This window comes from Martes martes (genome assembly GCF_963455335.1).
Source record: "Martes martes genome assembly, chromosome: Y".
NCBI classification, from domain to species: domain Eukaryota; kingdom Metazoa; phylum Chordata; class Mammalia; order Carnivora; family Mustelidae; genus Martes; species Martes martes.
The window spans coordinates 17,443,636-17,470,267 of NC_137907.1; the positions used below are offsets into that span (position 1 = coordinate 17,443,636).

The 26,632-nt window shown below is 40.6% G+C and overlaps 1 protein-coding gene across 1 annotated transcript in view; it reads right to left on the bottom strand.

Moving 5' to 3' along the window:
- The window catches only part of WWC3 (WWC family member 3), a 184,534-nt gene that overhangs the window by 98,484 nt on the left and 59,418 nt on the right, over nucleotides 1-26,632 (bottom strand). Inside the window, exons 2-3 of the mRNA XM_080795962.1 lie at nucleotides 16,711-16,820; nucleotides 2,745-2,948 (exon numbers count right to left, since the gene is read on the bottom strand). Coding sequence (XP_080652088.1) covers nucleotides 2,745-2,948; nucleotides 16,711-16,820 — 314 coding nt within the window. The remainder of the gene's footprint in view (nucleotides 1-2,744; nucleotides 2,949-16,710; nucleotides 16,821-26,632) is intronic.

Below are 26,632 nucleotides of genomic sequence, written 5' to 3' on the forward strand. Positions count from 1 at the left end.
ACAGACACATAAAAAATTTTCATCATCATCAGCCATCAGGGAAATTCAAATCAGAACCACATTGAGATACCACCTTACACCAGTTAGAACGGCCAAAATTAACAAGACAGGAAACAAGTGTTGGAGAGAATGTGGAGAAAGGGGAACCCTCTTACACTGTTGCTGGGAATGCAAGTTGGTGCAGCCACTTTGGAAAACAGTGTGGAGATTCCTTAAGAAATTAAAAATAGAACTTCCCTATGACCCTGCAATTGCACGACTGGGTATTTACCCCAAAGATACAGATGCAGTGAAAAGAAGGCCACTTGTACCACAATGTTCATAGCAGCAATGGCCACAGTCACCAAACTGAGGAAAGAGCCAAGATGCCCGTCAACAGATGAATGGATAAAGAGGATATGGTCCATATATACAATGAATATTATGCATCCATCAGAAAAGATGAATACCCAACTTTTTCATCAACATGGACAGGACTGGAGGAGATTATACTGAGTGAAATGAGTCAAGCAGAGGTCAATTATCATATGGTTTCACTTACTGTGGAGCATAAGCAATAACATGGAGGACACTACAAGAAGGAAAGGAAAAGTGAATTGGGGAAAATCGGAGGGGGAGACGAAGTATGAGAGAATGTGGACTATAAGAAACAAACTGAGGGTTTTGGATGGGAGGGGAGTGGGGGGATGGGCAAGCCCGGTGGTGGGTATTAAGGAGGGCATGTATTGCATGGAGCACTCACTGGGTGTAGTGCATAAACAATGAATCTTGGAACACTGAAAAAATAAAAAAATAAAAAAATAAAATAAAATCCACAATTAAATGTGAAGACAAAAAAAATTATATGGGTGTTCTATGAACATTATAAATTTGACAGCTTAGATCAAAGAGTAGCAAATTTTCCTGAGAGAGCAAATTTCTATTTCCCTAAGTAAAGCTTAATGCCTGTGCTTCTACATATACTAGAATATAACCACACACATTCATTAGAAATTTTCCAAGGCTACTTCTGCACTATAACAACAGAATAGCTGTAACCAGGATCCTCCAAGTTTAAAATCTTTGCTAGTAGATCCTCTACAGAAAAGTTTGCAGGCTTTTGGAGTAGATCAAATAGATAAATACCTTGATAAAAACAAATGAGAAAATGGATTGAAGGAGAAATAGAACATCTGAATAGTCCTGCATCTATTAAAGATACTGAGTTCGTAGTTTAAATCATTTCTACAAAGACCCTGAGGTGCAGACAATTTTTGTGGTGAATCCCATCAAATATCTCAGGAACATTTAATACCAATTTTACAAAAGCTCTTCCAGAAAAGAAAGAGGAACACTCTCTAATGATTCATTCTATCATAGCAGTATAACTCTGACAACAAAACTACAGACAAAGACATTACAGGAAAAGATAACTATAGAGATTTTTAAAAAAACATCGATAAAAGTTAATAACCTGGCCATTATGATTCAGAATTGGCGGAAAAAAGAAAAACTAGTATTTACCCATATGTGAAAAAAAGGTACAGATAACTTGGAAACAAGAAACCATTATTCCTGAACCCTCTTCATTCTCTTAAGGTATGGTTAAAGAAAAGCCTTAAAAATCAAGTTACAGGGACGCCTGGGTGGCTCAGTTGGTTGGGCGGCTGCCTTCGGCTCAGGTCATGATCCCAGCGACCTGGGATCGAGTCCCGCATCGGGCTCCTTGCTCGGCAGGGAGCCTGCTTCGCCCTCTGCCTCTGCCTGCCACTCTGTCTGCCTGTGCTCGCTCTCTCTCTCTCTCTCTAATAAATAAATAAAATCTTTAAAAAAAAAAAAAAAAAAAAAAAAAAAAAAAAAAAAAAAAAAAAATCAAGTTACAAAGGAAAATTCCATCATTCTCAGAAGCATGCATGGGTTCTTCACCTTGAAAAACAACTGCAATATCAAAGCAAACAATAAAAGGACAGTAGCATAAGAAATATGTCACCTTCAATTCTCTTGTTTAAATAGGGCTTGATTTCATGACTGTGAGATCAAGACGTGAGCTGAAAGGTAAGAGTCAGACACTAACTGAGCCACCCAGGTATGGTGTCCCTTGTTTTTAATCTATTCTAATTTGCAACACAGAATAAAGCTATGAACATGTCTTAAGTATTCAACTCTGTGTACCAGATGAAACCACTTAACTGCAAAAAGCTGCAGTTACAGCACACATAAATCCCTTTATATATATTTTTTGTAAAATAAAACCTATAGCAACTTCATACATTCTTCCTAAGTATATTGGCTCCAAGGACAGTTGTGACTGTCCACAACTATGGCAAGTTGTTACAAGTCTAGAAGGAATTGATTCTAGAATTGATTGACTATATAAGTAACAAAATATTTTATCTATTCAGCAATAACAAACCCAAGGCACAAGGAACAAGCAAGCTGTTTCATGACATTTCCTTGAAAAGTGATTTTCTCCCTTTCCCATCCGAGTGGGAGGTCTTGGGGACAGAGACCTCTGCCTCCTTGGACTCCACGGCGTCACCATGCGTGGGCATCAGGTAGGTGCTCGGTAAGTAGCTGCTAAGGAAGAGGCGACAGGAGGCCGCCAGACTCCCGGGCACGACACTGACTCCCTGAGAGTATGTGTTTAGACACCCCCGGAGGCAGCCTCGCCCGAGCAAGCGCCGTGTGTGCGGGTGACCTAGAGGGGGCTAGGGCAGGGGGGCTTCCGGCGTCACGCGGGAGCGCCCCAGGAGGCGTCGACTCACAGCTGGCGTGGGAGCGGCTGTCGTCCTCGCACATCCTGTGCAGCTGCTGGTACTCCTCCTGCGCCAGCTCGAACCGCTGCTGCTTAATCTGGTAGATCTCCTTCTTGGCATTGAGCGCCTCCTGGGCCACGATCAAGTACTCCTTCAGCATCCGTTCCTGCTCGCGCCGCCACTGCTCACGGGGGTCCTCGATCTGCGTGTGCTCTGCAACGGAAGGGCACGCGTGAGCGGCTTCCGAATAAAACCCTCGTGCTGGCCGATGGTCATGCAGCCCCGCTACGAGAAGACGCGGTCATCGTTCATCGCCAGGACGCGCGCTGCGGGAGCATCTGCGCCACGAAGCCTCCTTGAGCACGGGACTAATGCCTTCTGTTCACACAGGCACAGAATATTCATGGATTAGCAAGAACTGGTGATCCCTGCCCACTGATATAATAATGACTGAGAACACACCCTTCTCCCTGTATCCTCTTTGCCCATCCTTCACAATGGCCTTTCAAAAATAACTAGTATGTGTATCACACCAAAAATGCATGTTCAGTGTGCTACTTTATTTCTTAATTGTTTTTATGTGCCTAAATGGAGCCAAACATGGGGCTTCAACTCACAACCGTGAGAACAAAACCTAAACTGAGATCAACAGTCAGATGCTTAAGCAACTGATCCACCCAGGTGCCCTAATGTGCTATTTTGTAAAGCACAACGTTTAGGCTTCTTAAAATGATATTAGAGTCCCCAAACTAATATGCTAATTTAATTTCTATGTCCTGTACCTTTGGCTACCAATACGTCCCAAAATGACTGAAATTTCCAAAGCTCCCTAATATGCCAGGCTGGCTCATCTTTGCATTTCTTTATGCTTCTGCTGTCTAGCAGGAACTCCAATACCTTTTACTCTCATAATTTAACATAAGATGTCATACTTTACATCTTTTTATTTTGTGGATCCCTTGACTTATTTTTTAGATATAACATATCTTTACCTTTTTGTTTTAATATCCAAACTGGCTTTATAAGTGACTTTTCTACTTTTACTATGTTTGCTTTTACCTGTGAATTTTTTCCCTTTCATAACTGTTTTTTCTACTTATGATCTTCTCTTTCCACTTTAAGAAGTTCTTTGACCAATTCTTGTAATACTGGTTTAGTGAACTCCTTTAGTTTTTGTCAGGGAAACTCTATGTCTCTGTCTATTCTGAATGACAGCCTTGCTGGATAGAGTATTCTTGACTATAGGTTGTTCTTTTTCAGCCCTTTGAATATATTGTGTTACATCCATCTGGCTTGCAATGCTTCTGCTGAAAAATACCCACTGACAGCCTTATGAGGATCCTCTAGTGGGTAACTGTTTTCTTTTGCTGCTTTAAAAATTCTCTCTTAATCTTTAATCTTTGCCTTTGTAATTATTATGCATCCTGGCTTATTGTTAAGAGCTCTCTGTGCCTCTTGGACCTGGATGTCTATTTTACACCCCAGATTAGGAAAGTTTCTTCAAATTAATTTTAAGCCCCCTTTTCTCTCTCTTCTTCTTCTGGGATCCTTATAATGAGAATTTATGATGATTGATGCTGTCACAGATTTCCTTTAACATATTCTCACTTTTTTTTCTATTCTCTGCTCAGCTTGATTGCTTTCTACTACCCTGTTTTCCAGCTCACTGACCCATTCTTCATTCTCTAGTTGCTTTTGATTCCCTCTAGTGTATTTCTAATTTCACTTATTTGGTTGTTCATCTCTGATTCCTTTTTTACATTTTCTTCATTTTAGTTCAAATTCTCACTGATGTCTCCACTCTTTTCTCAAGTTCAGTGAGTCTTTATGACTATTACTTTCAATATTTTATCAGGCATATCACTTATCTCTATTGCACTTTGTTCTGTTCTTTCATCCAGAACATACTCCTCTGTCTCCCCATTTTGTCTGACCCTCTGTGTTTGTTTCTAAGTGTTAGGAAGGTCAGCTACATATTCTAGTCTTGAAAATAACTGCCAACAAAGTAATGTTGTGTTGAAGAACTTCTGTGGTGCCTTATAGTACAATGTCACCTGCTCAGCAGTGGTGTCCCTCACTGTTCAGTCTTGTTCAGTAGCTGAACAAGACTGACTTGAAGCCACCTAGTTGTAATGACCCACTTTACCTGTTGTGGTCCCACAGTGCTGTATTGAGAGGCCTGTCTCTCAAGTTACTATAGGCTCAGCATTGAACAGAAATAGCATTCAGCCTTGCTATCTGTGGTTAGTGTCTCTGCCTCATCTGCAAGTATACCAAAGGGTGGGGCTTGCTCCCTGCGGATCCAACTAAGAAGTCAGGCTGGTGGGTATACAGCTGTGCGGGTGTGTAAGGTTAGCCACCCTTCTCCCCAGGTCAGGGATCACTTTGGAGGGGTACTAATCCCTGAAGGGTTAGACAGCATATATCTGCCGGGTGTATCATGAAGGGACAGCTACTGAGAATATCAGGTTGAATACGGCATGCCCAAAGAGAACATTGGGGCAGGGCACACAGTGCTAGCAAGAAAGTTATTACTTGCTGCTGCAAGCATCTGGCTATCAAGGATTGCGGAGGGGAAGAAAAACGGCACCCACCAGCACCTCTGTTCCCAAAATGTTTACTGAAGATCCAAGCACAGGCTTTAGAATTAGCCAATAAATCTCTAGGTACCCTAGATTCAGTTTCCTATCACCCTCCACCTCTCCCCATGCAAAGCCCCACTGATTTTCAAAGTTCCCAAAGTTAAATCCTGTGGTTTTCAAAGATTTGGGTTCCCTAGGGCGCATAAGGTATGGTCTGTTTCTCTCCCTTCTCCATGCTTGTGGTGTCCCTCCCATTAATGGTTACTCTCAACAGGGGTTTGGTTCACAAATGCGTCTCCACTCTCCTATTATTTTTGATGTGGCCTCCTCTGTATCATGAACTGGTAGAGTGCCTATTCTGCCAGTCTTTGGGTCATTTTCAGAGTAGGTTGCATACATGTAGGTCTTGCCTACTTCCCTCCATCTACCTGCAGAGTTCCAATTTTAATACTTGCAGTCTCAGATTCTTTGCCTTAAAAAGGCGTAAGCTGTCTCAACAAATTTGGGGTCTCGGAAGGTCTCAGAGAGATAAGGTGGTGTGACCCTGAAACTGCTGACTTCAACACTTCCCACCTCCCTGTTCTGGGTCATTCCAGTTACATTCAAGATAGTTAGAAGAAAATCCTTGATGGTTACTAGGATTTAAGATTCATAGCCATGCCCAGAGTGCTATGAGGAGAAGCTCTATGTGTAGAAGCTGCCTATCAGCAACTGGGAAGATAAGACCAGAAGACCAAATACCCTAATTGCCCAGGACACACACAGATAATGAGGCATCTGGTCAGCTGGGGACACAGAGAGGGCCTCCCTCAAGCAGAGCCTCACTAAGCAACATGTGAGTGGTGGATTCACCTTAAATTCTTCTTGCCACTTGGGTAAGTCGGTAGGTAAGCAGCTGGTGCAGGGCAAATCTTACTCCAACTGCCCAATCTTTGCAGTGAAGAAAGAGCTTCAAAACACCTATGTGGTAAGTATATCATGAGTCTTTGGGCCCTCCCAACCTCCCCAACATTTAATAAATTGAAGGACAGAAAACACACTGAGAGGAAGCCATTATTTCATGTCCCCAGGACTGAAAAAGGACAAAAGGCAGAAACACTAAGGGTACCTAGAATGAAAATGGGATTGAGTGCAAAAGTGTGAACCTGAGAAAGAAGTGGATCCTCAACTGGTATAAGACTGAGGAAAGCTGACGAAAGGGCAACAAACCAAGAGTGAGGTGAATAGGACAAATCTATGATGAAGTGGAGCCTTGGGGGCAGCTCGTTCTGTGGCAGGCTGTCCCGAACACTATACAAGGTTAAGTAGCCTCCCTGGCCCCTGCTCACTGGATGCCAGTGACTAGATACCTGCAGACATTGCCAAGTATTCTGGGGAAACAAAATCAGCTATGTTGAGAGCCAGTGCTCTAAACAGTTTGTCAAAGAAAACAGCATGGTCAAGGACCCATGGTATTATTTCAGCCATTGTCTTTACATAGTTCTCTCCCATTGGAAAGATCAAAAAGATTGATGTATTAAAGTTAAAATTAAATGTGTAAGAAAATATGAAGTCAGGTAATCACTTGGATATTTGTTTCAAGAAAGTCTTAAAAGTCCATTTTTGAGAGATGCAGGAATGGTTTAACATTCACAAATCAATCAATGTGATAGAACAAATCAATAAGAGAAGAGAGAAGAACTATATGGTCCTCTCAATTGATGCACAAAAAGTATCTGACAAAATACAGTATCCATTCTTAATTAAAACACTTCAAAGCATAGGGATAGAAGGAACATTCCTCAACTTCATAAAATCTATCTATGAAAAACCCACAGCAAATATCATCCTCAATGGGAAAAAGCTTGCAGCCTTCCCTTTGAGATCAGAAACACGACAAGGGAGTGTGGAGGGGGAGACAAGATGGCGGGGAAGTAGGAGGAGGCGCCTTTTCAACCTGTACCCTAAAGTGAGCTGATTACCTACCAAAGAACTCCGATCACCCATGAAATCAGCCTGAGATCAGAATTATACACGTCTGGATCTCTACGGGGGCCAGAAGACGCCAGTGGGCAGGTAAAGTGGAGTGGGAACGTCGGACTGATATCGGAAGATAAACAAAAGGGGGAGGGAGCCACCAGAGGCGACCGATTGGAATATAATACCCCAATACGAGAGTGCCCTGCATCTGGGGACCAGCATTAACTTGGAGTCTTGTTGAAAGCACTCAAAATAGCAAACGATCGCGCGGGGAAATTGTGGGAATCGGGGAGGCTAGGGATAGGGGCTTAAGTCCCCAGACCCAGGGCAGCCTCCCCTGGCACTGAGCCAGAGAGTGCGGTGGAGAAACCTGGTCTTTGTCCCTGAGCCGCCAGTGCGCCCGAGAACGGGTGGAGTCCGGCTCCCGTGAGGGGCTGGGAGCCACACCAGACGGCAGAACGGGCACCTTACTGAAGATGGGCGCGTGCCTCACCCTCCCATGAGAGAGGTGCACGAACGCCCAGCCTGGTGTTCTCGGACCCACGCGGCGATAGACCCACGTGGCGATAGAGCAGATAGAGCTGGAGGCGCCGCGCCCCAAACCCTCCCCTGGGAGAGGTGCACGCAAGCCCGGCGCTCTTAGCCCCAGCCAGCGGGAAAATCTCAGTGTGCGATCGCTGCTTGGAACCTCTCTGGCGCTCTGGAGCTGCCCAGACAGCCACAGCTGCCTTGGTTTTGCGTACAAGCAGGAGATCCTGTGTCCCCAGGGACCGCGACTCAGAACCTGCTCTGCCAGCGGCCCAGCGGCTGCAGCACCTGCAGGGGAGCAGACTGAGGCTTCTCTCTGAGAGGGAGGTTGGGGTACAGTTTTCTTTCCTCTAAACCTCCAAAAACCATCAAAAGCTGTCAAGGCGAGAGAAAAGAAGTGAACAAACATAAAAACCTCCAGAGAACAAAAACCTGAAAAAACTGTTTTTCTCAGAGCCCACCCCCGTGAGGGGGTCGGGAGGACTTAACTCAGGGAACATCATTGACTGAAAACCCACGTGGCAGCCCCCTCCCCCAGAAAACAAATCAGGAAAGAAAAAAAAAAAAAAAGACTACAAGAGAACAACCACCACTACTTCATAGATACAATTTTTATTTTTAATTCTTTCCCACTATTCTGGTTCATTTTTTTTCTTTTTTTATATAGATAATTTTTTAACCTATTTACCATCAGTGAGATGTCCAGTACATCAAATTCCATGATAAACTTCTAACCTGAATTTTTTGATACATACACATGTGTTTTTCTTTTGCTTTTCTATTTTCTTAATTTTTAAAAAAAATTTTAGTTTAGTTTAGTCTAGTTTATTCCTTTTTTATTTTTATTTTCTAATATTCATATAGAGTTAAACTTCAAGGTAACCCCCTTTCTCCAAGCAATGCTACCCCTATAGGTGAACCAATTTTTAATCCCCCTTTTTCTTAGGAAAGTTGAGTCCTTTAACAAAGATATCAAGATACATCCAGGAAGAATCAAAATAACCTTCCTCGCCCACACCAAGAATCTATAACCATGCTCCCATCTTTTTCTTCTGCCAGTGTCTCTGTGTATTTATGTTTGTCCTGATAGTATATAAATCTTATACTTGGGGTTCTTCTTGACGAGGCTCCTCCTTTTTTTTGCTTATATATATATTTTTTTTCTCTCGCCATATACTTTTATCATTCTTTTTGTTTGTCTGTTTTTGTTTGTATACGTCATAAATCTTACCCTGGGGCCCATTTGGGCTGAACCTTCTCTTTTATCTTCCCTTTTTTTCCTGTCTCTCTCTCTCCCTCTTTTTTCTTTTTCTTTTCTTTTTTCTCTCATTTGGGTGGGGAATCCTGAGTGCTCAGAAGCGTTCCAGGGTGCACCTTGACTGCACCACGGTCAATACATCCAGCTACATCTGTCCAGTCATCTCTCACCAAAATGACTAGGAGGAGGAATCCCCAACAGAAGAAAAATACAGAGGATGGGCCTTCTGCAACAGAGCTAACGGCTATCAACATAGACAATATGTCAGAAAGAGAATTCAGGCTAACAATTATCCAGGCAATAGCTAGGTTGGAGAAAGCCATGGATGACCAAACGGAATTGATTAGGGCAGAATTGAAAGTGACCAGAGAGGAGGTTCATAATGTTAGGGCAGAGCTGAAGGCCACCAGGGATGAGGTTCACAACGCTCTCAATGAGTTCCAATCTAATCTAAATTCTCTAAAAGCTAGGGTAACTGAGACAGAAGATAGAATTAGTGATCTGGAGGACAAACAAATAGAGAAAAAGGATCAGGAGGAAGCCTGGAACAAACAGCTTAGAAGCCACGAAAACAGAATCAGGGAAATAAATGATGCCATGAAACGTTCCAACGTCAGAATTATTGGACTCCCTGAAGGGGAGGAGAAAGAAAGAAGTCTAGAAGATATAGTGGAACAAGTTCTTCATGAAAATTTTCCCAATCTTGCGAATGGAACAAGTGTTCATGTACTAGAAGTAGAAAGGTCCCCCCTCCAAGATTATAAATTAAAAAAAAAATCCAGGCCCCTCATAGTAAAATTGAGGAATCATAATTGTAGATACAATCTCTTGAAAGCCGCTAGGACAAAGAAGCTCCTTACATACAGAGGAAAGCCCATCAGAATAATGTCAGACCTGTCCACAGAGACCTGGCAAGCCAGAAAGGGCACGCAAGATATATTCAGGGCACTAAATGAGAAGAACATGCAGCCAAGAATACTTTATCCAGCAAGACTGACATTCAAAATGGATGGAGAGATAAAGAGTTTCCAAGACCGGCAAGGCTTGAAAGACTATGCAACCACCAAGCCGACACTGCAGGAAATATTAAGGGGGGTTCTATAAAAGAGGAAAAATCCTAAGAATAGCATTGAACAGAAATATAGAGACAATCGACAGAAAGAAAGACTTCAAAGATAACACAATGTCAATAAAAACGTATCTCTCAATAATCACTCTCAATGTGAATGGCCTAAATGCACCCATAAAATGACACAGGGTTGCAGACTGGATAAAACGACAGGACCCATCCATATGTTGTCTACAAGAGACCCATTTTGAACCTAAAGATACACCCAGACTGAAAGTGAAGGGATGGAGAAGCATCTTTCAAGCCAATGGGCCTCAAAAGAAGGCCGGGGTAGCGATTCTCATATCAGATAAATTAGATTTTAAACTAAAGACGGTAGTCAGAGATACAGAAGGACACTACATCATTCTTAAAGGGACTATCCACCAAGATGATCTAACAATTGTAAATATCTATGCCCCCAATATGGGACTAGCCAATTACATAAGAAAACTATTAATCAAGATAAAGAGTCATATTGATATGAATACATTAATAGTAGGAGATCTTAACACGCCTCTCTCAGAAATAGACAGATCATCGAAGCAGAAAATCAATAAAGAAATAAGAGCATTGAATGACACATTGGACCAGATGGACCTCATAGATATATACAGAACATTCCACCCTAAAACAACAGAATACTCATTCTTCTCAAGTGCACATGGAACCTTCTCCAGAATAGACCACATACTGGGTCACAAATCAGGGCTCAACCGATACCAAAAGACTGAGATGATTCCCTGCATATTCTCAGATCACAATGCTTTGAAACTGGAGCTCAATCACAAGGAAAAGTTCAGAAGGAACTCAAATACCTGGAAGCTAAAGACCACCTTGCTTAAGAATGTTTGGATCAACCAGGAGATCAAAGAAGAACTTAAACAATTTATGGAAACCAATGAGAATGAAGACACTTCACTCCAAAACCCATGGGATACAGCAAAGGCGGTCCTAAGGGGGAAATTCATAGCCATCCAAGCCTCCCTCAAAAAAATTGAAAAATCCAGAATACACCAGCTGTCTCTACACCTTAAAGAACTAGAGAATCAACAACAAATCAAACCAACTCCACACGTAAGAAGGGAAATAATCAAGATTAGAGCAGAGATCAACGAGGTAGAAACCAGAGATACAGTAGAACGTATCAATGAAACTAGAAGATGGTTTTTTGAAAGAATCAATAAGATCGATAAACCATTGGCCACACTAATCCAAAAGAAAAGAGAGAAAGCCCAAATTAATAAAATTATGAATGGAAAGGGAGAGATCACAATTAACACCAAGGAAGTAGAAACAATCATCAGAAGCTATTATCAACAGTTATATGCCAATAAGCTAAGCAACCTAGATGAAATGGATGCATTCCTGGAAAACTATAAACTCCCAAAATTGAACCAGGAAGAAATTGACAACCTGAACAGACCGATATCTAGTAACGAGATTGAAGCAGTGATCAAAAACCTCCCAAAAAACAAGAGCCCAGGACCTGACGGATTCCCTGGGGAATTCTATCAAACTTTCAAAGAAGAAATAATACCTATTCTCCTGAAGCTGTTTCAAAAAATTGAAGCAGAAGGAAAACTTCCAGACTCTTTTTATGAAGCCAGCATTACCCTGATCCCCAAACCAGGCAAAGACCCTACCAAAAAGGAGAATTTCAGACCAATATCACTGATGAATATGGATGCTAAGATTCTCAACAAGATCCTAGCAAACAGGATCCAACAGCACATTAAAAAGATTATCCACCATGACCAGGTGGGATTCATCCCTGGGTTACAAGGATGGTTCAACATTCGCAAATCAATCAATGTGATAGAACAAATCAATAAGAGAAGAGAGAAGAACCACATGATCCTCTCCATTGATGCAGAAAAAGCTTTTGACAAAATCCAGCATCCGTTCCTGATTAAAACGCTTCAAAGTATAGGGATAGAGGGAACATTCCTGAACTTCATCAAATCTATCTATGAAAAACCCACAGCAAATATCATCCTCAATGGGAAAAAGCTTGCAGCCTTCCCATTGAGATCAGGAACACGACAAGGATGCCCACTCTCACCACTCTTGTTCAACATAGTATTAGAAGTCCTAGCAACAGCAATCAGACAACCAAGAGAAATAAAAGGTATCCAAATTGGCAAGGAAGAAGTCAAACTCTCTCTCTTCGCAGATGACATGATTCTTTATATGGAAAACCCGAAAGACTCCACCCCCAAACTACTAGAACTCATACAGCAATTCAGTAATGTGGCAGGATACAAAGTCAATGTCCAGAAATCAGTGGCTTTCTTATACACTAACAATGAAAATACAGAAAGGCAAATTAGAGAATCGATTCCATTTACTATAGCACCAAAAACCATAAGATACCTCGGAATAAACCTAACCAAAGAGGTTAAAGATCTGTACTCGAGGAACTACAGAACACTCCTAAAAGAAATTGAAGAAGACACAAAAAGATGGAAGACCATTCCATGCTCTTGGATGGGAAGAATAAACATCGTTAAAATGTCTATACTGCCCAGAGCAATCTATACTTTTAATGCCTTTCCAATCAAAATTCCACCAGTATTTTTCAAAGAGCTGGAGCAAATAATACTAAAATTTGTATGGAATCAGAAGAGACCCCGAATTGCTAAGGAAATGTTGAAAAACAAAAATAAAACTGGTGGCATCACGTTACCCGATTTCAAGCTTTACTACAAAGCTGTGATCACCAAGACAGCATGGTACTGGCATAAAAACAGACACATGGACCAGTGGAACAGAGTAGAGAGCCCAGATATGGACCCTCAACTCTATGGTCAAATAATCTTTGACAAAACAGGAAAAAATATCCAGTGGAAAAAAGACAGTCTCTTCAATAAATGGTGCTGGGAAAACTAGACAGCTATATGTAGAAGAATGAACCTTGACCATTCTCTTACACCGTACACAAAGATAAACTCGAAATGGATAAAAGACCTCAACGTGAGACAGGAATCCATCAGAATCCTCGAGGAGAACATAGGCAGTAACCTCTTTGATATCAGCCACAGCAAATTCTTTCAAGATATGTCTCCAAAGGCGAAGGAAACAAAGGCAAAGATGAACTTCTGGGACTTCATCAAGATAAAAAGCTTCTGCATAGCAAAAGAAACAGTCATCAAAACAAAGAGGCAACCCACGGAATGGGAGAAGATATTTGCAAATGACAGTACAGACAAAAGGTTGATATCCAGGATCTATAAAGAACTTCTCAAACTCAACACACACAAAACAGACAATCATATTAAAAAATGGACAGAAGATATGAACAGACACTTCTCCAAGGAAGACATACAAATGGCTACCAGACACATGAAAAAATGTTCATCATCACTAGCCATCAGGGAGATTCAAATCAAAACCACATTGAGATACCACCTTACACCAGTTAGAATGGCCAAAATTAGCAAGACAGGAAACAGCGTGTGTTGGAGAGGATGTGGAGAAAGGGGAACCCTCTTACACTGTTGGTGGGAATGCAAACTGGTGCAGCCACTTTGGAGAACAGTGTGGAGATTCCTCAGGAAATTAAAAATAGAGCTTCCCTATGACCCTGCAATTGCACTGCTGGGTATTTACCCCAAAGATACAGATGTAGTGAAAAGAAGGGCCATCTGTACCCCAATGTTTATAGCAGCAATGGCCACGGTCGCCAAACTGTGGAAAGAACCAAGATGCCCTTCAACGGATGAATGGATAAGGAAGATGTGGTCCATATACACTATGGAGTATGATGCCTCCATCAGAAAGGACGAATACCCAACTTTTGTAGCAACATGGACAGGACTGGAAGAGATTATGCTGAGTGAAATAAGTCAAACAGAGAAAGTCAAGTATCATATGGTTTCACTTATTGGTGGAGCATAACAAATAATATAGAGGACAAGGGTAGATGGAGAGGAGAAGGGAGTTGAGGGAAATTGGAAGGGGAGGTGAACCATGAGAGACTATGGACTCTGAAAAACAACCTGAGGGTTTTGAAGGGGCGGGGTGGGAGGGTGGGGGAACCAGGTGGTGGGTATTAGGGAGGGCACAGATTGCATGGAGCACTGGGTGTGGTGAAAAAACAATGAATACTGTTACGCTGAAAATAAATAAAAAATTTAATAAAAAAAAAAAAAGAAACACGACAAGGATGCTCACTCTCACCATTCTTGTTCAACATAGTATTAGAAGTCCTAGCAAAAGCAATCAGACAACAAAGAGAAATAAAAGGTATTCCAAGGCAATGAAGAAGTCAAACTCTCTCTCTTCGCAGATGACATGATACTTTATAGGGAAAACCCAAAAGACTCCACCCGCAAATAATAAAACTTATAGAGCAATTTAGTAATGTGGCAGGATACAAAATAAATGCAAAGAAATCAGTTGCTTTCTTATACACTAACAATGTAACTGTAAAAAGAGATATTAGGAAATTGATTCCTTTTATAACAGCACCAAACCATAAGATACCTAGGAATAAATCTAACCAAAGAGGTAAAGGATCTGTACTTGAGGAACTACAGAACACTCATGAAAGAAATTGAAGAAGACACAAAAATATGAAAGACCATTCCATGCTCATGGATCAGAAGAATAAACACTGCTAAAATGTCTATACTGCCTAGAGCACTCTATATTTTCAATGCGATTCTAATCAAAATTCCACAGGCATTTTTCAAAGAGCTGGACCAAACAATTCTAAAATTTGTATGGAATCAGAAAAGACCCCGAATTGCTAGGGAAATGTTGAAAAAGAAAAAACTGGCGGCATCACGTTACCTGATTTCAAGCTTTACTACAAAGCTGTGACCTCCAAGATATCAAAGTACTGGCACAAGAAACAGACACATAGACCAGTGGAACAGAGTACAGAGCCCAAATATGGACCCTCAACTCTATGGTCAAATCATCTTCGACAAAGCAGGAAATAATATCCAGTGGAAAAAAGACAGTCTCTTCAATAAATGGTGCTGGGAGAATTGGACAGCTATATGTGGAAGAATGAAACTTGACCATTCTCTTACACCATACACAAAGATAAACTCGAAATGGATAAAAGACCTCAACGTGAGACAGGAATCAGCACAGCAACTTCTTTCAAGATATGTCTCCAAAGGCAAAGGAAACAAAAGCAAAAATGAAGTTTTGGGACTTCATCAAGATCAAAAGCTTCTGCACAGCAAAGGAAACAGTCAACAAAACAAGGAGGCAACCCACAGATTGGGAGAAGATATTCACAAATGACAGTACAGACAAAGGGCTGATATCCAAGGTCTATAAAGAAGTTCTTAAACTCAACACACACAAAACAGATAATCACATCAAAAAATGGTCAGAAGATATGAACAGACACTTCTCCAATGAAGACATGCAAATGGCTAACAGACACATGAAAAAATGTTCATCATTAGCCATCAGGGAGATTCAAATCAAAACCACACTGAGATACCACCTTATGCCAGTTAGAATGGCCAAAATTAACAAGACAGTAAACAACATGTGTTGGAGAGAATGTGGAGAAAGAGAAACTCTCTTACTCTGTTGGTGGGAATGCAAGTTGGTGTAGCCACTTTGGAGAACAGTGTGGAGATTCCTTAAGAAATTAAAAATAGAGATTCCCTATCACCCTGCAATTGCACAACTGGGTATTTACCCCAAAGACACAGATGTAGTGAAAAGGGCCATCTGTACCCCAATGTTCATAGCAGCAATGGCCACAGTCACCAAACTGTGGAAAGAACCAAGATGCCCTTCAATGGACGAATGGATAAAGAAGTTGTGGTCCATATACACTATGGAGTATTATGCTTCCAACAGAAAGGATGAATACCCAACTTTTGTCTCAGCATGGATGGGACTGGTAGTGAGTGAATGCTGAGTGAAATAAGTCAAGCAGAGAGATTCAATTATCATATGGTTTCACTTACTTATGGAGCACAAAGAATAAACGGAGGACACTGGGAGATGGCGAGGAGAAGTGAGTTGGGGGAAATTGGAGGGGGAGATGAACGATGACAGACTGTGGGCTCTGAGAAACAAACTGAAGGTTTTGGAGGGGAGAGGGGTGTGGGGCTTGGGTGAGCCTGGTGGTGGGTATTATGGAGGGCATGTATTGCACAGAGCACTGGGTGTGGAGCATAAACAATGAATCCTGGAACAATGAAAAATTTATTTTAACAAGTCCATTTTTGCATAAATAGCCTTCTCACTGTAAAAAAGTCCCACTTCTTGTCTACAAATTGCCTGGGAAATATATTCCTTATATTAAACATTAAAGCCCTAATACTAAAACATAATACATTTGCTCTTTAGCAAAACAAAAAGCAAGGAATATCTAAATAACTGGTTTACTTTTGGAAGAATTCAGCTAATGAATTACAGCTAATGTAATAAAGATTTACATTAATAGAACTAGTTTAATAATACCTTACATAAAAACTGTTTATAAAAAATTTTGTCATCTTTGAAATTCAGTATGAACACTCATTGACACATAATTATTGAATGTGACACTTTCCTTACTTTTTATGTGGTCCATGTAATAAATTCCAATTTGTTTATCATATACAGTTTCCCATCCTAAAGGAAGTTCATCCCCAACACAATCAGCAAAGGTCAGTGGCTTTGTTATCCTGAAAAATAAAGCAATGAAAAAAAGGAATTGAGATTAGAGACAGTTGTGGATACGTTTGCTGAATCAATTCTAAAATTAAATCTTAATATACAATTATTTTATCTAATACAGTTGATTGCTCTAATCCAATTATTTGGTTGGAAACTAATTCACAACCTTTCTCATTAACAATAACTATATAAGTAGTCATAATAAAAAGATTAAAACCTCAAAACCTAACTTTAAAGAGCAGTGAAAATATATACTCAGTTATTAAAAAAGAAAAAAATGACCTCATAAAACAAGCATTTTTCAAAGAATCATATCTAATGTTGGGATGAAAGGGATGTAGTTCACATACAACAATAGAATACCTATCTTCTCCCTTGATTTCCTCAGAAAATTTTCCACCAAGAAACTTTTAGTTTCCATACTTTAAACATCAACAATGGCATAAATCTATATCAGATATGATGGCATTTTTTTAGAAATGTATTTAATTATTTTAGAGTGAAAGAGCATGTGCACATGAGTGCAGGGGAGAAGCAAAGAAAGAGGGAAAGAAGCAGACTCCCCACTGAGCAGAGAGGCTAATGTGGGGCTCAATCTTAGACCCAAATATCATGGCCTGAGCTGAAATCAAGAGTTGGATGCTTAACCAGATGAGCCACCCAGGCACCCCAAAATGTGATCTTGGTAAAAATAAATTATTCAATGAATTCAATATTAACCATTACCCAGTTACAAAAAGCAAAGCACAATATATTAGGACACTATTCAGCAGCATATTAAAAACCCAGAAACAGAAAATCAAAGCTAGTAAATTCTCTAAAGCTGAAGTCTGTATGATTAACATGCAAAAATTAGTGGGTTTTTTACACCAGAATAAATAATAGAAAATGAAGTTAAAGAAAATTCCATTTATAAAGGATACCACCAAAGAGTTAAATACTTAAGAATAAATTTGGTGAAGTGAGTTTAAGATTTATATACTGAAACATATATGATATCAGTGAAAGAAAATGAAGAGATAGAGAAAGGGAAAGATAAACTGCTTACAAGGATTAAAAATTTTAACATTGTGGGACACCTGGGTGGCTCAGTCATTAAGCATCTGCCTTCTGCTCAGGTCATGATCCCAGGGTCCTGAGATCAAGCCCCGCATGGGACTCCCTGCTCATGGGGGAGCCTGCTTCTCCTTCTCCCATTCCCCCTCTGCTTGTGTTCCCTCTCTCGCTGTGTCTCTATCAAATAAATAAATAAAATCTTTTTTAAAAATTTTAACATTATAAAAATGGCAATATTCTTGAAATTGACCCCCACACAACCAAAAATATATATTATAATAATATCTTTCACAGAAAGAAATGTATAGCCAAATTTTGAAATCATATGAAAAGAGTGATGTCAGAAACATGGCACACTAAGTTATAAGGCCTTAAGGCATCTGTCCACAGGAACTGAAAATAAACTAGAAAATAACTAAGCTAACTTTATAGGAGATCTGGAAGTCAGCCAATGAGCTGCAGCAACCAAACAAATGTCAAATCAAGAAAACACTGGGTTCAAAATAGTATGAAATTTTATGTCACTTTTTATAAGCCATTACTCATCCCATCCACAGTGCTAACATCTACGATTTCCATGAGGGACCCACTCTACCCTCACAAGACTTGGAGCCCTTCTGAAGAATGATAGTCTAACTCTCAAGGAAAATGGAAGGCATAAAGACATGGTACACTTGCAGGATGAATACAAAATTGTGGGCTCCTAAGCAAAAGATTGAAAGCCTTTGAACAACTAGAAGCTTCAGAAGCAATTGCATTCACAATCATGAACATTAAGACATTTAAATCAAACATACATATGAGATAGATTAGGCGAGAAAAGGCACACAAAAGCCAATTTCTAGAAAACACATAAGACCTTAAGCCTTTGCCCTGGACTGATAACAAGTTTGAACACATTGAAAACATACTACAGAAAAAACTACAAAGAAAAGAACTTGTGGCTCCTTATCATATGCCCAATTTCCAACAAAAGATAAACAAGCATGCAAAGAAGCAAACAAAAAGAACCATTAAAACATACAAAAGTGGGACGCCTGGGTGGCTCAGTTGGTTAAGCGGCTGCCTTCGGCTCAGGTCATGATCCCAGCGTCCTGGGATCGAGTCCCACATCGGGCTCCTTGCTCGGCGGGGAGCCTCCTTCTCCCTCTGCCTCTGCCTGCCACTCTCTCTGCCTGTGCTCGCTTGCTCTCTCTCTAACAAATAAATAAATTAAAAAACAAAAACAAACAAACAAAAAAAAAACATACAAAAGTGAATCTCCAGAAACCACTACTAAAGGAATTCAGTTGACAGACTTACTGAATAAAGACTTTTAAACAATGAACTTAAATTGGCTTAAAAGCTAGTAAGAACAAAAACTAAATGAAAAAATATGTAAATAAAGCCTCAATATCAACAAAGAGAGGGGCACCTGGGTGGTTCAGTCATTATCTGTCTGCCTTAGGCTCAGGTCATGATTCCAGGGTCCTAGGATCGAGCCCCACATCAGGCTCCTTGTACAGCGGGGAGCCTGCTTCCCCCTCTCCCACTCCCCCTATTTGTGTTCCCTCTCTCGCTGTGTCTCTCTCTGTCAAATAAATAAATAAAATCTTAAAATAAAAAGAGAGAGAGAAAATCATGGAAATAGTACCTAAAAAAATATGAAACTCAAATATATAATAGTAGCAACAGTAATAATAATAATGATAACTCAAATATATGAGATAAAAACCACTGAAAATAGTACAAAATTCTGAAGCTCAAATATATAATAATAACTTAATAATCACTAAGAGGTTCAAAAGCGCACACAAAGATGCAGGAAATAGAATCAGAAAATGAAGACAGGCCAGGCCATTTGATAATACTGAATCTGACAGGCAAGGAAAAAAGTAAACAGAGAAAAAAGGGCATATATAGTACCAATAAGCAGGCCTACAAGAAGAAAGATAAAAGGGAAAGAGATAAGTTAAAGAAATAATGGCCAAAAGCTTCAAAATATGAGGAAAAACACAGAGCTATAAATATGAGAAACTCAATAAACCAAAAGCACAAATAACCCAAATATACCCCTACCAAGATACTTTATATGAAGTCAAACACAATGAGAGAATCTTCAGAGCAGCAACAGAAAAGGAATTTATAACCAAGGAAATGTCAATATCACTATAAGCGAATTTATGAGCAGGGACATCGCTGGCCAGGATACAGTGGGATAATATATTTAAAATTCCTAAAGAATAACTATTTATGGGAGGAGGAGTCAATATGGTGGAGAAGTAGCAGGCTGAGACGACATCGGGTACCAGGAGATCAGCTAGATAGCTTAGCTAACCATTGTGAACACCTACAAATCCAACGGGAAATCGAAGAGAAGAAGAGCAACAATTCTAAAAACAGAAAATCGATCACTTTCTCAAAGGTAGGACCTGCGGAGAAGTGAATCCAAAGCGAGGGGAAGATAGACCCCGGTGGGGGAAGGGCCGGCTCCCGGCAAGCAGCGGAGCAACGGAGCACAAAATCGGGACTTTTAAAAGTCGGCTCCACTGGGAGACATCGCTCCAGAGGCTAAACCGGGGGGAAATCTAGGCGGGGTCAGCATAAACCCAAGTCCCACGGGATCACAGAAGGACCGGGGGTGTCTGAGTGCCGCAGAGCTCGCAGGTATTAGAGTGGGGAAGCCGGCTACAGCGACAAAGCCGAGGAGTGAGCTCTCAGTCCGGGGTTACCTTGTGCCAATCACAGGCTGGGTGGGCTCGGAGCGCGGCCGGAGGCCATGGAGACGGAAGCAACTGGGTGCTTCTCTCCAGGTTCCAGCAACTGACTGCTTTCCTACCAGCGCGACCGCAGGCCAGGGAGGTGGGGCAGTTGGGCGCTTTTCTCTGAGGGCGCACTGAGGAGCGGAACCCCAAGCTCTCGGCTCCTCTGGGCTGAGAGAATGGGAGGACGCCATCTTCATTCCCATCCTCCGGAACTCTACAGAAAGCGCTCAGGGAACAAAAAGCTCCCGAAAGCGAGCCCGAGCGGATTACATAGCCTAGCCCCTGACAAGGGCGGTGCAATTCTGCCTGCGGCAAAGACACTTGAGAATCACTACAACAGGCCCCTCCCCCAGAGGATCAACAAGAAACCCAGCCAAGACCAACTTCGCTCACCAAGAACAGCGGAATTCCACAGCAGGAGAAAGCAAATCTTATCTGGACAAAATGACAAGGCGGAAAAACTCACCTCAAAAAAAAGAACAAGAGGCAGTACCGAAGGCTGGAGACCTAATCAATACGGGCATTGGTAACATGACAGATCTAGAGTTCAGAATGACAATTCTCAAGGTTCTAGCCGGGCTCGAAAAAGGCATAGAAGATATTAGAGAAACCCTCTCCGGAGAGATAAAAGCCCTTTCTGGAGAAATAAAAGACCTAAAATCTAACCAAGTTGAAATCAAAAAAGCTATTAATGAGGTGCAATCAAAAATGGAAGCTCTCACTGCTAGGATAAATGAGGCAGAAGAAAGAATTAGTGACATAGAAGACCAAATGACAGAGAATAAAGAAGCTGAGCAAAAGAGAGACAAATACTGGACCACGAGGAGAGAATTCGAGAGATAAGCGACACCATAAGACGACACAACATTAGAATAATAGGGATTCGAGAAGAAGAAGAAAGAGAGAGGGGAGCAGAAGGTATATTGGAGACAATTATTGGAGAGAATTTCCCTAATATGGCAAAGGGAACAAACATCAAAATCCAGGAGATGCTAAGAACGCCCCTCAAAATCAATAAAAGTAGGTCCACACCCCGTCACCTGATAGTAAAATTTACAAGTCTTAGCGACAAAGAGAAAATCCTGAAAGCAGCCCGGGAAAAGAAGCCTGTAACATACAAGGGTAAAAACATTAGATTGGCAGCAGACCTATCCACAGAGACCTGGCAGGCCAGAAAGAACTGGCATGAGATATTCAGCGCACTAAATGAGAAAAACATGCAGCCAAGAATACGATATCCAGCTAGGCTAAGCAAAGAGAGACCCTAAAAGTAGTAGATCAGAAAGAAACAGAGACAATATACAGTAACAGTCACCTTACAGGCAGTACAATGGCACTAAATTCATATCTCTCAATAGTTACCCAGAATGTTAATGGGCTCAATGGCCCAATCAAAAGACACAGGGTATCAGAATGGATAAAAAAATAAAACCCATCAATATGCTGCCTACAAGAAACTCATTTTAGACCCAAAGACACCTCCAGATTTAAAGTGAGGAGGTGGAAAACAATGTACTAATGGACATGAGAAGAAAGCTGGGGTGGCAATCCTTATATCAGATCAATTAGATTTTAAGCCAAAGACTATAATAAGAGATGAGGAAGGACACTATCATACTCAAAGGGTCTGTCCAACAAGAGGACCTAACAATCTTAAATATCTATGCCCCTAACATGGGAGCAGCCAACTATATAAACCAATTAATAACAAAACCAAAGAAATACATTGACAGTAATACAATAATAGCAGGGGACTTTAACACTCCCCTCACTGAAATGGACAGATCTTCTAAGCAAAAGATCAACAAGGAAATAAAGGCCTTAAATGACACACTGGACCAGTTGGACATCACAGATATATTCAGAACATTCCATCCCAAAGCAACAGAATACACCTTCTTCTCTAGTGCACATGGAACATTCTCCAGAATAGACCACATCCTGGGTCATAAATCAGGTCTCAATCGGCACCAAAAGATTGAGATCATTCCCTGCATATTTTCAGACCACAATGCTCTGAAGCTAGAACTCAATCACAAGAGGAAATTTGGAAAGAACGCAAATACATGGAGACTAAACAGCATCCTTCTAAAAAATGAATAGGTCAACCAGGAAATTAAAGAAGAATTGAAAGAATTCATGGAAACAAATGATAATGAAAACACAACGGTTCAAAATCTGTGGGACATAACAAAGGCAGTCCTGAGAGGAAAATGTATAGCGGTGCAAGCCTTTCTCAAGAAACAAGAAAGGTCTCAAATACACAACCTAACCCTACACCTAAAGGAGCTGGAGAGAGAACAACAAAGAAAGCCTAAACCCAGCAGGAGAAGAGAAATCATAAAGATCAGAGCAGAAATCAATGAAATAGAAACTAAAAAAAAACGATAGAATAAATCAACAAAACTAGGAGCTGGTTCTTTGAAAGAATTAATAAGATTGACAAACCCCTGGCCAGACTTATCAAAAAGAAAAGAGAAAGGACCCAAATAAATAAAATCATGAATGAAAGGGGAGACATCACAACCAACACCAAAGAAATACAAACAATTATAAGAACATACTATAAGCAACTCTACGGCAACAAATTTGACAATCTGGAAGAAATGGATACATTTCTAGAGACATATAAACTACCACAACTGAACCAGGAAGAAATAGATAACCTGAACAGACCCATAACCAGTAAGAAGATTGAAACAGTCATCAAAAATCTCCAAACAAACAAAAGTCCAGGACCAGACGGCTTCCCAGGGGAATTCTACCAAACGTTTAAAGAAGAATTAATTCCTATTCTCCTGAAACTGTTCCAAAAAATAGAAATGGAAGGAAAACTTCCAAACTCATTCTATGAGGCCAGCATTACCTTGATTCCAAAACCAGACAAGGATCCCACCAAAAAAGAGAATTACAGACCAATATCCTTAATGAACACAGATGCGAAAATTCTCACCAAAATACTGGCCAATAGGATCCAACAGTACATTAAAAGGATTATTCACCACGACTTAGTGAGATTTATTCCAGGGCTGCAAGGTTGGTTCAACATCCACAAATCCATCAATGTGATACGATACATTAATAAAAGAAAGAGTAAGAACCATATGATACTCTCAATACATGCCAAAAAAGCATTTGACAAAGTGCAGCATCCCTTCCTGATCAAAACTCTTCAAAGTGTAGGGATAAAAGGCACATACCTCAATATTATCAAAGCCATCTATGAAAAACCCACCGCAAATATCATTCTCAATGGAGAAAAACTGAAAGGTTTTCCGCTAAGGTCAGGAACACGGCAGGGATGTCCGTTATCACCGCTGCTGTTCAACATAGTACTAGAAGTCCTAGCCTCAGCAATCAGACAACAAAAAGAAATTAAAGGCATCCAAATTGGCAAAGAAGAAGTCAAACTATCACTCTTTGCAGATGATATACTATATGTGGAAAACCCAAAAGGCTCCACTGCAAAACTGCTAGAACTTATACAGGAATTCAGTAAAGTGTCAGGATATAAAATCAATGCACAGAAATCAGTCGCATTTCTTTACACTAACAACAAGACTTAAGAAAGAGAAATTGAGGAGTCAGTCCCATTTACAATTGCACCCAAAACCATAAGATACCTAGGAATAAATCTAACCAAAGAGGCAAAGAATCTGTACTCAGAAAACTATAAAGTCCTCATGAAAGAAATTGAGGAAGACACAAAGAAATGGAAAAATATTCCATGCTCATGGATTGGAAGAACAAATATTGTGGAAATGTCTATTCTACCTAAAGCAATCTATGCATTTAATGCAATCCCTATCAAAATCCCATCCTTTTTTTTAAAGAAATAGAACAAATAATCCTAAAATTTATATGGAACCAGAAAAGACCTCGAATAGCAAAAGGAATATTGAAAAAGAAAGCCAAAGTCGGTGGCATCACAATTCCAGACTTCAAGCTCTATTACAAAGCTATCATCATCAAGACAATATGGTACTGGCACAAAAACAGGCATATAGATCAATGGAACAGAATAGAGAGTCCAGAAATAGACCCTCAACTCTATGGTCAACTAATTTTCGACAAAGCAGGAAAGAATATCCAATGGAAAAAAGATAGCCTCTTCAACAAATCGTGCTGGGAAAATTGGACAGCCACATGCAGAAAAATGTAATTGGACTGTTTCCTTACACCACACACGAAAATAGACTCAAAATGGATGAAGGACCTCAATATGAGAAAGGAATCTATCAAAATCCTTGAGGAGAATGCGGGCAGCAACCTCTTTGACCTCAACCGCAGCAACTTCTTCCTAGGAACATCGCCAAAGGCAACAGAAGCAAGGGCAAAAATGAACTATTGGGATTTCATCAAGATCAAAAGCTTTTGCACAGCAAAGGAAACAGTTAACAAAACCAAAAGACAACTGACAGAATGGGAGAAGATATTTGCAAACGACATATCAGATAAAGGGCTAGTACCCAAAATCCATAAAAAGCTTATCAAACTCAACACCCAAAGAACAAATAATCCAATCAAGAAATGGGCAGAGGACATGAACAGACATTTCCGCAAAGAAGACATCCAGATGGCCAACGGACACATGAAAAAATGCTCCACATCCCTCGGCATCAGGGAAATACAAATTAAAACCACAATGAGATACCACCTCACACCAGTCAGAATGGCTAAAATTAACTAGTCAAGAAGTGACCTATGTTGGCGAGGATGCGGAGAGAGGGGAACCCTCCTACACTGCTGGTGGGAATGCAAGCTGGTGCAACCACTCTGGAAAACAGTGTGGAGGTTCCTCAAAAAACTGAAAATAGAGCTACCCTACGACCCAGCAATTGCACTACTGGGCATATATCCTAAAGATACAAACGTGGTGCTCCGAAGGGGCACGTGCACCCGAATGTTTATAGCAGCAATGTCCACAATAGCCAAACTGTGGAAAGAGCCTAGATGTCCATCAACGGATGAATGGATAAAGAAGATGTGGTATATATACACAATGGAATACTATGCAGCCATCAAAAGACATGAAATCTTGCCATTTGCGACGACGTGGATGGAACTAGAGGGTATCATGCTTAGCGAAATAAGTCAATCGGAGAACGACAACTCTCATATGATCTCCTTGATATGAGGAAGTAGGGATGCAATGCGGGGGGTTTGGGCGGAGGTAGGAAAAGAAAAAATGAAAAGATGGGATTGGGAGGGAGACAAACCATAAAAGACTCAATCTCAAAAAACAGACTGAGGGTTGCTTGGGGGAGGGGGGACGGGAGAGGGTGGTGGGGAAATGGACATTGGGGAGGGTATGTGCTATGATGAGTGCTGTGAAAGGTGTAAACCTGGCGATTCACAGACCTGTACCCCTCGGGATAAAAATACATTATATGTTTATTAAAATAAAAAAATTTAAAAAACAAACAAACCAAAAAAATTTTTAAAAAAGGAAAAGGCCATAATCAGAAATAGAAAATTATGAAGGGAAAACCTTTTGAAATAAGTTTTTAACTTTAATTCAAATGTTGTTAACTTAAAGTGCTGTATTGTTACAGGTGTACAAAGAGCAACTCGGCACTTCCCTACACCACCATGTGCTCCTCACAAGCACCCTCCTTCATCCCCATAACTCTTTAACCCACCCAAATACCCACTTCCCCTCTGGTAACCATCAGTGTGTTCTCTATAGTTAAGAGTCTATTTCTTGGTTTGCTTTTCCTTTTTTTCCCATGATTATTTTCTTTGGTTCTGAAATTCCACACAGGAGTGAAATCATATGATATGTGTCTTTTTCTCTGATTGGTTTATTTCACTTAGCATAATACTCTTTAGTTTCAACCACACTGTTGCAAATGACAAGATTTCACTCTTTTTGATGGCTGAGTAGTATTCCATTGTGTGTGTGTGTGTGTGTGTGTGTGTGTGTGTGTGTGTGTGTGTATGTGTGTGTGTGTGTGTGTGTATCACATCTTTATCCATTCAATGGAGATTTGGGTACTTTCCATAGTTTGGCATGTTGT